At 43.7% G+C, this 12,986-nt stretch overlaps 1 protein-coding gene across 4 annotated transcripts in view; it reads left to right on the top strand.

Moving 5' to 3' along the window:
* TULP4 (TUB like protein 4) overlaps window positions 1-12,986 on the top strand; it is a 129,090-nt gene that overhangs the window by 111,448 nt on the left and 4,656 nt on the right. For all 4 annotated transcript variants that reach the window (XM_044421953.1, XM_044421964.1, XM_044421984.1 and 1 more), the window contains 6 exons: window positions 860-1,094; window positions 1,806-1,950; window positions 4,020-4,164; window positions 4,481-4,574; window positions 6,424-6,567; window positions 8,231-10,851. In XM_044421953.1, coding sequence (XP_044277888.1) covers window positions 860-1,094; window positions 1,806-1,950; window positions 4,020-4,164; window positions 4,481-4,574; window positions 6,424-6,567; window positions 8,231-10,851 — 3,384 coding nt within the window. The remainder of the gene's footprint in view (window positions 1-859; window positions 1,095-1,805; window positions 1,951-4,019; window positions 4,165-4,480; window positions 4,575-6,423; window positions 6,568-8,230; window positions 10,852-12,986) is intronic.

The raw sequence follows: 12,986 nt of genomic DNA, 5'->3' as shown, positions 1-12,986 counted from the left end.
ATGTTGATGTCCTTTTTGGGGAATGTTATACAGTAATCTGACTGAGGCCCTCTAATTCACAAATTAGGCTTCTGTTCTTCATATTTTTTGGCAGCTTCCTTTTGAAAGGAAGCAATAAATTGGATAAATCTTGTAGGGATAAGAAATTAATAAAATCAGGCAATTGCAAGTGAAGCCAGCAGCTGTCTAGGGTTGTGGTAGTACTTTTTGCAGTTGGTCATCGGTATTCACAGTCAGTTCACCTATTATATTATTCAAGCAAATGTGTATTTATTTATGGATAGAACTGCTTTTGGGCCAAAGAAAACTTTATGCAGAACTGAGTCTCATAAGTTCTGCACTCTCAGAGATTGTAAGTCAGAATCTGAAGGTCTCCAGAGACAAACTTTAACATGTTTCTTCAAATGAAACTCATTGGATCAGAAAGTTTTTTCCAGTTGTATTTGGCTCTTAGAGGAACCTGCCTCTTTCTGAGAAACGCAATCCCCTGATGCAGTATTAACCATTGTATACTTTATACTTCTGCATGGTCAATAGGCTTAAGTCTCTGATGTGATGGCTTCTATGTCTCATACCTGTTCAGCTTTTAGCCACTGTGGTCACTTCTTTTTTGTTGCTTTTTAAGGCTGATTTTACCACTAGTGTTTTAAACAAAAATCGGGAGCAACACCACAAAGAAATCAGAAGTGTGGGGCAGAGTTCTAGACAACAGAGCTGATCAGTTAGCTTAAGTGTGTCAATTTTTATTACATACAAGATTCAGAACAACATTAAACTAGCCTTCCATTACTGTAAAGAATGTAGATGGATGACGAAGGACTTGTGTGACTTTCATTTCCCCACTCTATATTTAATCCAGCCTCCTATCCCAGACCCCAACAACATGAGAGATTTTGTTAGCTACCCAACATCTGGCAATGAAAGGCTTCACTGCACAATGAAGAGGACAGAAGATGACCCAGAGGTTGGAGGGCCTTGCTATACACTGTATTTGGAATACCTGGGGGGCCTGGTGCCTATCTTGAAAGGACGCCGAATTAGCAAACTGCGGCCTGAGTTTGTCATCATGGATCCAAAGACAGATGGAAAAGCAGGTATGAAGCATTAGATGGCCTGCTGATATTTCTTTCTAGATTCAAGTCCTAGATAGTCTGATGCAGTGATCCCAACATGTTCAAAAGTGCACATGTATTTTTGGTGAAAACATTATAGGCAGCAGATACTTGTGAGTCAAGAAATATGCCTGCAACTCTTCCAGCTATGGAAAGGAGTCCGTTGGAGTAGTGGAGCTTCAGACGTACTTTGGAGTCCTTGTTCCTGGAATCAATTAGTGTACAGAGATGCAGAAATGTAATCTGCAAAATAGGCAAATCCATCAAAGAAGCAATGGCAATGCCTTTTTATTTTTACTCCTCCTGACCATGCTGAACTAGACTTAAGGCAGCAGGCATACTTCAAGTTATTGCCTAGGTAGTAGTATATTATCATATGCCATGTCCTGATGGCAGAAGAAAGGGTCTCTAATTAGGTGTAGACATTTTTCAGTTTTTGAGCGATACCTGTCTCCTGGCATAATTGAGCACCCGTTGCTTGATTTTAGGTTGCTGCTGAGTCTGCATTAGTTTCAGAAATTACCCAGTGCTCCTTGCTGTGGTTGTATCACAGCTACTGCTTATAGGATATCCTTGGGATGATTGACAGTTGTAATTGGGACCTGGTTTTTGAAATTATTCTTTTTTCTTTCTTTGTCCGTGTGTGTGTGTGCGCGAACACACGTGTGTGTGGGGGGCCTTCAATGTTGACAGATGAAATCTACGGAAACAGTTTGATTTCCACCGTGATTGACAGCTGCAACTGCTCTGATTCCAGCGATATTGAACTGAGCGATGACTGGGCTGCAAAAAAATCTCCTAAAATCACACGAGCTAGCAAATCGCCCAAACTTCCCAGGTAATCACTTAGGCCCTTTTAAAACTCAGTCTTCCTTTTCTTTGGGTTTTTGAATTTTTATTATGCCAAGAGGGCATCCTATACAGTTAGAACAAAGAGGAACATTCTTGTGCAATGCATAAGAAATGGACTGCTTGAGAAATGTTAGGTTTTTACTGTGAAATGTTAAAAAATCCTTAGAATTCTCCTCTGTGATTAACTACTGGAATAATGCAAACATACCCCTTATCTTTGTTGTAGAAGATTCATCCAGTTGAAACAGTGCCTCTTTATATAAAACTGAATAAGCTAGTCTTGGTGTCCAGTTTTTGATGAGGAATATAATAGCATGAGGTATTTGACAAGTTTTCTTTTTGTGTTTTAAGCAGAATTCTATATTCTCCTTGCATGTACACAAACCACCTCCCTCAGATTCTGTGACTAGAATAATATGCCTACTTAACATGCCTTCACTGACTTCTTTTCCAATCTTTGTCTGAGTTCCAAGATTTGGCGTTCAAATAAATTGGAAAAGTTGGCCGGCATTGCAGAAATAAGGGAAATGGGCTTAAGGTAAATACTGTGGGCAACGAACAGTGAAGAATAGTTGTCCAGGATGCTAAAATGACACATTGCATCCTGCTCTTGCTAGTTTAAGAAGTTTCCCTAGATGCTCTTCATGTGTTTTCTTGCTTTTTTATTTTTTGCCAGCCACAAAGACACAAAGAAAATATTACTTTAAGTTTGTGCTGCATATGTTTAGGGAATATATAGCAAAACTAAATATAGAGCCATCTTGTAATTTGTTCTCTTGCTCTCTCTTTTTTCTTTTTCTTTTCCTTCCCTTTCTGCTGATACTTAGGGGAACTTATTGCCCAATTTGCTAGTGGTGTTAGGAGACATTTCCCTTCCCTGTCCGCTTTGCTCACTCCCTGAGTCATTTGTTTTGTAAGCACTTTCCTGTCCTCTGCTTATGGAGCATGATGGCCTGGGGGTTCTGTGTGAGGCTAGATGGCCCTTTGATGTGTTCAAACACAATGATTCTACAAGGTGAGTGATGCTCCTCTGAAGTGCACAGTTCTAGCCATGTGCTCAGAAACCTGGCCTTCACAACAGCTGTTGTTCCTGTAGTACCCTTTAGGCCAGTATTAACCTGCATGGTCTAGTTTGATACATGGGCAAAAAACTATCATGATCCCTAGTTCCTGAAACTGGTGGTAGGCCAAGAGAAAAGAAAAATGCTTTCCTCACCTGTTATAACCTCATGTTTCTGGTTTACAGTTTGCATTCAGCCCTTTACATAATGTAAAAGCAGGTTTTTGACCTATGTTCACAGTACCCAAAATTAGAGATATTGTTCAATCTCTGTTGGATTGTGTTTGCCACTGATATCCTTGAATGAAGATGTGCCATTTTTATAATAGTGAGGCCAGGGTGGAAGCTCTTTTGCAGCATTTGGTCAAAAAGTGCCTTTCCTTCCTAGTGCTAGGTAATTAACAAAACAAAACCAGTGTACAAGTGTGAAGCAGAAGCCAGCTATGAATGATGCTACTTGGCCAGGTCCCTGTGATATCACTAAGAATCTTTCTTCTAGTCCTTTGAGTGATTTTGTACTCTTTATATTTAAAGTTACCCTTTACAAATAAACAGATCAACCAGAGATGGAGAAGTTGTGGCCTACAGTTCTGATCCCCTGCAGCCAACATGGCCAATGATTAAGGATGGTGCAGGTTGTCATCCAACAACATCTAAAGGCAATGGGCTTCTCATTGCCATGATAACTGCAAGAATGCAAGTGCAGCACTTAAAAAAAAGAACAGAAAAGGGCAGGCAGCCCATCTGAAGTAACAGGGCCAAGGCTGATCCGTGAGCCACTGATTCTTGGGTTGTGACTGAACACATGGCTGAGGGATGATTGTGAGAGATCTTTTTATATGAAAGTGGTGTTTACCCTTGAAACTATTTCTGAATTACAAGCTGATTATCATTTTAGCCGCCACCTGGCTAATCTTGTACCATGTTCTGTTTACAGAAAGGCAAACAACTTCTGTGTTGCTTTCCTGTTCATTGTTGTTTTGTTTTCTGTGCAGAATTAATATAGAAGCTCGCAAATCTCCAAAGTTATCACGAGCTGCTCAGGAGATATCAAGATCTCCCAGGCTGCCAATAAGGAAGCCCTCCATAGGTTCACCAAGCCTAACTCGTAGAGAGTTTCCTTTGGAAGATATCACTCAGGTACGGCATGGCTGTCTAATGATCTACCTGCCAACATTGATCAAATAACCTTCATTCTGAGTAGTGCCAAAGCAGAAGAAATTTCATGGTGAAAGGTGACTGATGGCTTGTCACTGAGCACAATATTTATTGTGGAATGTAATCTGGTTCTGATTTCACTGTACATCAAACTCATTAGATGCTTAAGACAAACCAATGTCACCACTATGGACATAATAATTCTGATGAACCATATAGGGTTGCTGAAGGGGCTGCTAAGTCAATGAATGTGAATATTTTAAAGCAGTTGTTATTTTGTTATGTCCTTTCATTGCAGCACAACTACCTTGCTCAGGTCACATCAAATATTTGGGGAACCAAATTCAAAATTGTGGGTTTGGCTGCTTTCCTACCAACCAATCTCGGTGCAGGTAAGAATCCTGAGGATGTTCTTCACTGCAGACCCTTGCTGACTAAAAAGCAAGTTTTTGTCAATAGTAAAAAGTCTGCATCTTAGTTCTAATATGGAGCAAGCAACAAAAACTGCCATTAAAATTCTCTGTATGTGCACTTGCTCCCAAACCAGCCTGAGGATTTTAAAACACATTTTTAAATAGAAATTTCTAGTCTACGTGGTTGCATTAAAAATTGAAAATATGCTGCAAGGTCTACATCCATCTATGTTGTGTTCTACCCACAGTGTAGCCTGACTCCTAATGAGATTACTTAACAGTTTGGAACAACTCCCACAACTATGCTTTTCTAATTATTATTTTTACATTACATTTATGTCCCTCCTTTTTCTTCTTGCAAGGAACTCAAGCGGCTTATCTAGCCTCCTCTCATTTTATCTTCAGAACAACGACCCTGTGAGGTGGGTTAGGCTGAGAGTCAGTGACTGGCCCAAAGTCACCCAGTGAGCTTCATGGCTAAGTGGGGGCTAGAACCTATGTGATGAAGTTGCTATCAGCCAGATCTTCTCTACAATTACTTTGTGAGATTAATGGTCTTATGTACACTCTACGGTGGCTCGTCTAAATTTTCCAAGGTTTCCTGTGATATCTCAGTTCATGTCAATTTTATCAGCTACATTATTACTTAAAAAATATTAGTAACATCAACATTTTAAAAAACAACCCAAATGTAGTATCTACATTTCCTGAGGCCTGTTATTGAATATAAATTACACTTTCAGTCCTTTCTTCTCCCAGAGAGCACAGAGAGACATGCATAGTTCCCAGGATTCTGCTATTTAAATTACAGGCTTAGTCTGACATAGCTTTGCAGAATATCAATGTGTGTCTTCAGAGCATTGTTTGGGCCAGTGTCATACAAGTTGGCAGGAGGCTGTAGCCCATGGACATCTGCAACAGATGCCACCAGAAGATACTAGTCAAGGCCATACTCCATCCAACAAGCACACCTTCTCTTTTCCAGTTCATTTAAGAATAATGTTTCTTAGCTTATCTCTAGAGGAAAAGTTAGAAACCACCCATTTCTTGAAGAAGATACCTTTAAGATGAAATGTAGACTCTTCCCATCCATCCTTCAGCCCTGACAACAGCTAAGAATCGCTTTCAACTATTTGTGTGAGATCTTCTGCTGGTGCTTAACACTCTAGGATGGATGATTTAAAAGGATTCCATGTCTAGTTCTAGGGGTTTTTCCCCAGATAAGTGTCCGTCCTGAGACCATTTGGTAGTGGACAGTATACAGAAGTTAATAAAATAAAATAAAATAAAATAAAATAAAATAAAATAAAATAAAGTGTTCCATGTAGAAAGAAATCCTTCTTTTCATTAGTGTTTGCATCACATTGGACACCTCTCTATATCTACAGTTCCTTTAATTGCTTACCTTTCCCTTTTTCTCCTCTTGCTGGTATCCTGACTTTTTTCACACTTTGTGTTCCCAAGCATTCTGCCATCTAGACTCCATCCAGGGCCAAACTTGTTTAGTTTCAGTGATGGAAGTAAATCATTGTAGACCATTCCCTTTACCCTATAGGCTTCTTTAGACAATTCAGATAGAATGCTTCAGTAGAAAATACTTCTGCACCTGTGTATATTGTTTCTGTGTACCATCCTAGGTTTGAAGCTTCACAGTATGTCTATACACAGCAAAATACATGTGTTTATGCTTCTTTTATGCAGTCAGGGCATGAAAGTACATTCTATGGATTTGTTTTGTCATGGTTGAAACAACCCCACTTGGTTGTTTCCTTTTATATTTTCTCTCTTATGATTTTATTCCTTTCCTTTTTTTCCTTCCTATCTGCAGTTATCTATAAAACCAGCTTGCTGCATCTACAGCCCAGGCAAATGACTATATATCTTCCAGAAGTGCGGAAGATTTCCATGGACTATATAAACCTGCCAGTTTTCAACCCCAATGTTTTTAGTGAAGATGAAGATGATTTGCCAGGTGAGATTTAACTGCGCATCTGCAACCCTGAAGTGCATTGGTTAATCTTGTAAGAAAAGCTCAAGGCACAAGATATTCTGTTAATGGATCTGAAGAACGTATTTGGGGTTGCGATGGCAACAGATCTGGAACCTGCTAACTTTGGAGGCCATGGACACCTATGCAGAAATGAAAATGTGGGTCCCGTTGTTCTTTCAGTGATGTCATCTGGAGCTGTGTAGAGCCTAAAGGCCTTCCCAAAGTCTTCATCTTTCTGATCCTAGATGGACCATCACTACTATCACCCCCCCCTCCACTTTACTTATTAGAAGTAGGGGCAGGAGGTCCCACTTTGGTTGGAAACAGCACAAGCACCAAGTCCTTAGACATTGCAGTGCATGCATGGTATTTTTAAGTATCTAGGATCATAGGAGCTGTCTTGGATGCAGCATGCATGCAGGCTTCCTGAAGACTGCTTGGCATAAACAGAAACTTCATAACTGCCTTACTGACTCTGGTAAGGAATGAGAAGTTGAAAAAGGAAGTAGGATGAGGGGAATAGGCTAGGCTAGGCAGGCTAGGCTAGGCTAGGAAAGAAACAAGCTGCTGGGAGGTTTCTAGGTCCCATTATGTTGCCAGTATGTTGCCATAATTGAGGACACAGCTGGATCTAGCAACATTGCCAATCTATAAGACCATCAACAAAACAAATGCCACAGTCAGTTCAGATGTACAGTGGATGCTTTCCTAATTAATTGACTTTAAATGGATCAGTTATGAGTCAATGCAAGTGGAGCCCACATCACTTGTCTGTGGTTTCCTGAGAACTTAACAACCATTTGTGGAATTGAGAATTAAATCATCAGACTTCAGTGTTACTGCAGTTAGAAATCAGAAAGCCTATTGAAGCCGTATTTAGATGTGGCACACATAATAACAATCAAGAGGCATTGTGAGTTACACAAAATAGGGGTACTTCTTTTTGATAAGGATCGGCTTCCAGTGGTGATTTGAGTTCACAGCCTTAGAGCGGGGTGGATTCCTCTCAGTGCCTGAAGTTTATGGGAAGGACGGCAGCCTAGTGGTAAAGCACCTGCTCTGCATGCACACAGTCCCAGGTTCAGTCCCTGGTATCTCTGCCCAGGGCAGGAAAAGCTTCTGCCTGAAACCTTGGAGAACCACGGCTCATTGCTGACTTCAGTGAGTTTGCATGAAAGGGTCTGGGTTAACAGAATACACTGTACTAGAGCACTGGATTGTTGCTACTCATCCTGGAAATCCAGGATTGGTTCGGAGAGATCCAGCATGGGCTCCCACCCATGCCCTCTCTGGGGCAAACTGCTTTCCTTCCATGACCATGAATCACCTTCATGTTTTTAAAGCTGAGATTTCTCTTAAATTATGATCTGAAATGGGGATTAAGAGAAGGGGGATTTTTCCGAAGGAGTGGAGGGGCTGTTGCTGAGAAAATGTATCTTCTCAGACCTGGCTTCTTATTTGCTTCTCATCATTAGCAGGGAGACAGTATTACTTGTGCACTAGACCAAAGTAACAGAGCGAATTCAAAAACCAATTGAATAAAACTTGCCAAAGGCTGGATAAGCAAATGGCAAGGAATGAGCCTACTTTTCCTTTCGGCAAAGGCTGTAGTACTGCTACATAATGCTGTATGTTTTTGTCATAGTGACTGGAGCATCCGGAGTTCCTGAGAACAACCCTCCGTGCACTGTAAACATCCCAATTGCTCCTATTCACAGCTCAGCACAAGCAATGTCACCAACTCAGAGCATAGGGTTGGTTCAGTCTCTGCTGGCCAATCAGAATGTGCAATTGGATGTCCTTGCAAATCAGACGTCAGCTGTGCCAGCTGCAGACCACGTGACCGATAATGCAGTCCACTACCCGATCCCAAACAGGTACTCCAACCCGGGTCAGGTGATCTTTGGAGGAGTAGAAATGGGGCGCATCATCCAGGCACCCCCTCCGCTACCCCTGCCGCCTCAGGGTGCAATCCAGATGGCAATTGTGGACCACAGAGATGGGGAAAGAGACCACGAGCACCTCCATAAAGCCAAAACGATGCGTCCGGTTCCGCAGGTGGCTGAAGGAGAAGCAGCTGTCTTCGGCACTGCCCAAGAAATCCAGATGAACAAAATGAACCCTCCCCCTCCATACCCTGGAACCATACCAGCAGCTCCAACCACAGCACCTCCTCCTCCTCCTGTGCCCCCACAACCTCCCATAGACCTCTGTTTGAAAAAGGGAGATTTCCCCCTTTATTCAGCAGGGCCGTATCAGACCCCTCTGGGCTACGAGAGGATAACCACCTTTGACAGCAGTGGGAATGTCGAGGAGGTGTGCCGACCCCGTGCGCGGATGCTGTGTGCCCAGAACACGTACACTTTGCCAGGGCCTGGTAGTTCCGCCACCTTGCGGATTACTTCCTCCGAGAAGAAGATCCAGCAGCCTTGCACCAGTGCCACCTTGAATAGGCTCACCGTTCCTCGCTACTCCATTCCACCTGGGGATCCACCACCCTACCCAGAGATTGCAGCCCAGCTGTCTCAAGGCCGTGGTCTCACGCAGAGGCTGGACAATAGCATCATCCATGCTACTCTGCGGAGGAACAGCAGGGAGGCTGCCCTGAAAATGGCCCAGTTGGTCGACAGCCAGAGGGCCACGCTGCAGCTCCCACCGAAGCTCAAGAGCAATGTCGTGGCAGCCCAGTACCAGCAGAGAGTGCCCACAGCTCTCTACACCTGCAGCCAGTGCAGCAGCAACAGCGGTGGTGGCATCAGCGGCAACACGAGCGGCGGGAGTGGGAACCTGGGCAACGTTAACACTAACAGCAATGCCTCTGGCGTTGGCACCTTGAGGCCGGACATAACGACGGGGAGTAACTCGCAACACAGCTCCATAATCGCACACTCTGTCAGTACTTCGCCTTTGGCTTCCCAGTCCTCTTACAATTTGCTTAGTCCGCCCGACAGCTCCCGTGAACGGACAGATTACGTAAATTCTGCTTTCATGGAGGACGAGGCGCTTTCTCAGCACTGCCCTGTGGATAAATCAATGCGCCATGTCCCAGTAGCCATGACAGAGCCTAGCATTGGGGTCAAAAGACCACCCCCCTATCAGTGGGAGCCAATGGTGAGTGAGGAGATATGGGTTCCTCAAGAAAGGACGGCCCATAATACTTTGCCTAACCCCATTAAAGCGGCCCCTGTAGTCATTGGTCAGGCCCAGCATCTGGATATATCCCGAGTGCCATTTGTTTCCCCTAAGTCTCCCACCAGTCCCACTGCCACTTTCCAGATGAGTTACGGGGTTGGAGCTCCGTATGCAGGGAGCTACAGTGTCCCTCCTCCTCCACCCCCACCTCTTCAGGGAATGCAGGTCCCTTGTTCTCCCAAAGAAGCTCTGGCCCCACCCCAGATTGCGCAACAGGAACCAACTGTTGTGCTTCAGCCAGGTTACCCTTCAAACCTCTCCTACTGTCCTTTGCCCCCCATGTATCCTGGAAATAGTACTTGCTCGAGTTTACAGCTGCCACCGATGGCCTTGCACCCATGGAATTCCTACAGCACATGCCCCCCTGCTGCACAGAGCTCCCAAAGCTCTCTACCCCCCAAGGCCCTTCTTGTGGTGGAGAAGCCAGTCATGTCTCCGCCACCAGCAGAGCCTCCCGGTCACGTGGGCTCAGATGCCATGGCAGAGACCGCAGACAACTTCCAAGAAGTGCTCTCCTTGACAGAAAGCCCTGTTCCTCAGCGGACAGACAAGTTTGGGAAGAAGAATCGGAAGCGCCTAGATAGCCGAGCAGATGAAGGAAACATGCAGGCTATCACTGAAGGAAAAGTCAAAAAGGAGGCCAGGACAACGTTGACTGATTTCAACTCGCTGATATCAAGCCCGAGACTAGGCAGGGAGAAGAAAAAAATCAAAAGTCAGAAGGACCAGATGAAGTCAAAAAAACTGAACAAGATGAACGAATTTCAGGACAGCTCAGAGAGTGAGCCTGAACTGTTTATTAGTGGGGATGAATTGATGAACCAGAGCCAGGGCAGTAAAAAGGGGTGGAAAACAAAAAGGAACTTGAGGACAGCCAGTGAGCTGGATGAATTTAAGTGCCGAAAAGCAAACGAAAAGGAGGATGGGCGGCTGGGAAGTCAGGGCTTTGTGTATGTGATGGCTAACAAGCAACCCTTGTGGAATGAGGCAACTCAAGTCTATCAGCTGGACTTTGGAGGGAGAGTGACCCAAGAATCTGCAAAAAACTTCCAGATTGAGCTGGAAGGGAGACAGGTAAGACATTCAAGGCCCTTTCTTATACTAGGCCTTGCCCTGTGTGTTGAATTCATTTTGATGTGTTCAAGCGCACTTGACTGCAGGTATAATTGGAGGATACTGGTGGCATATGAGAAGCCAGGGCTGGCACAACTTGGATCCTGATCCCTCAGCCCCTGAGGAGTGTTCTGTCTGTACTAGGTCTTAGGAACGTGTGTGCCACATAGTGTTTGCATTGTGCTTGTGTATCTGTCAATGTCTCAGCCACCCAAGTATTGAATGCAGCACACACGAAGATTCTCCTTTGAGGTATAGACAGCTGCCGAGCAGGAATACATAGGCCCAAAACAATTCCATTCCAGAAAGAAAAATGTGGGGAGCAATTGCTCATCAGTTTAACTTCTGTCCTCAGAGATGATTGATGGTATACTATGTGTGGACATATGAACCCATATAATTAGAATGGGAATGGAAACATCATGATCCGTGGATAATGTCATAATCTGATCTGTGTACTGTCCATCCAGCCTGATCAATGCCTGCAGTGACTGGTGCTGCTGGGAATTGTAATCCAACACATCTGGAGGGCACTAAGGAACATAGGAAGCTATCTTATACTGAGTCAGTCCATTGTCCGCTCTAGCCCAGTCCTGCTCACACTGGTTGGTATAGTGATTCTCCAGGGTTTCAGGCAGACGTCTTTCCCAGCTGTACCTGGAGAATTCAGAGATGGAGCACAGGACCTTCTGCAAGCAAAGCCTGGGCTCTGCCATTGAGCTATTGCCCTCCCTCTGGGTGGGAAGGCTGGTGAAAACAAGACTAATTTGAAAAGCAGGCAATAACAAAGTATGTTCAGGGGGAAAGTGACAGAAGAATAAATGAACTCAAACCCTAGGCTGCCATATTGTGAAACTAAGATGTATGAACAAGGGCACAAAGCTTCTCTCCCTCTGTTTTCTATGAGCCGAGATCAGGGTGATTCTTGATCCCCTCCAGCCACTGGTCCTTTTTCGTTCTCCTTTCCAAGCTTCTGAAAACTACTTGTGAGGAGGAACCAGCAGAGTCCTGAGCACACATGTGAGAGGAGGAATTCTTTCACTGGTATATTCTAGTTTTTCCCTTTCTGTCCACCTTTGTTTCAAGTGCATTGGGCAGAAAAGGAGATTAAGAGCTGTAGGCTGAGAGGAGAAAAGAAACCCTCTACCAGCTTAGCTTGTTTCCAGATTGCAAATGGAGTGCAGCACAGTTAGAGGGGTCTGCCTGAGATAGCAATTGGCAGCTGTGCTGAAAATCTCTGCGATTACAAAATATTTGGCAACCTCCATCCACTAGCCAGGAGGCCCTTAGGAATCTGTTGTGCATTGCTCCCAAAAAGACCAGTTTAATCTAGACTAAAAGATAAGGAATTAAAAGCTGTGTGTATAATAGGATAATTCAAGTGAGAGCAGGATTAAATGATCACAGAAGTATAACAATTGCCTGCTCAAATGAAATGACTGTTCCCAGCTAGTCTGGTGTTCAGCCTTCCAACACTGGCATCCATTTGAAATAGTCCATGGATAAGAGACCCATATAAACAATTCTGACTTTTCTAAAAGAAGGCTAGGATAGAAGTAAAATATAACGAGGCAGTGAAAATGCTCTCTAAACTAAGTATGGGAGAGTGAATTTGAAAACAGTAGTAGCAGGTGACAGTATTCATTCCAGCAGGATCAATCTGGAGGAAAGATGAGTGGTCTCATCAATTCCAACCAATTAGCAAAATCTTAGCTATAATTTTGGAAAAGGAACTTGCTGCTGCTGCTGCTGCTACGTGTGTGTGATTTCACTGCCAGCTTGAGAGCCTGCGCAGACAAGTCACTGCAAAGTGTGATATTCGTAAGATGTTTTGGGATTCCAATCACTTTGCATCCGTGTGACCCAGGACCCACCAAGGACAGCCAGAACTCATGCTCCTTTTTTTTTTTTTTTACAAAAACATGATTTGCAATTAAAACAAAAAGGAGAACTGAACACAATAATGCTGATAACAAGATCATCAGAAAAACAAGAATGAAAGCATATCCAGTTGCAAGAGCTGTTCACAATACTATTGATTTTTAAAAGGTTTTGCCACCTCTGTCTCAAATATATGTATTTGTATAAGCAAAGCA

The sequence above is a fragment of the Varanus komodoensis genome, unplaced genomic scaffold (genome assembly GCF_004798865.1).
Source record: "Varanus komodoensis strain SLA01 unplaced genomic scaffold, ASM479886v1 scaffold1, whole genome shotgun sequence".
Classification (NCBI taxonomy): Eukaryota; Metazoa; Chordata; class Lepidosauria; order Squamata; family Varanidae; genus Varanus; species Varanus komodoensis.
This window is presented reverse-complemented; position numbering and strand designations above follow the sequence as displayed.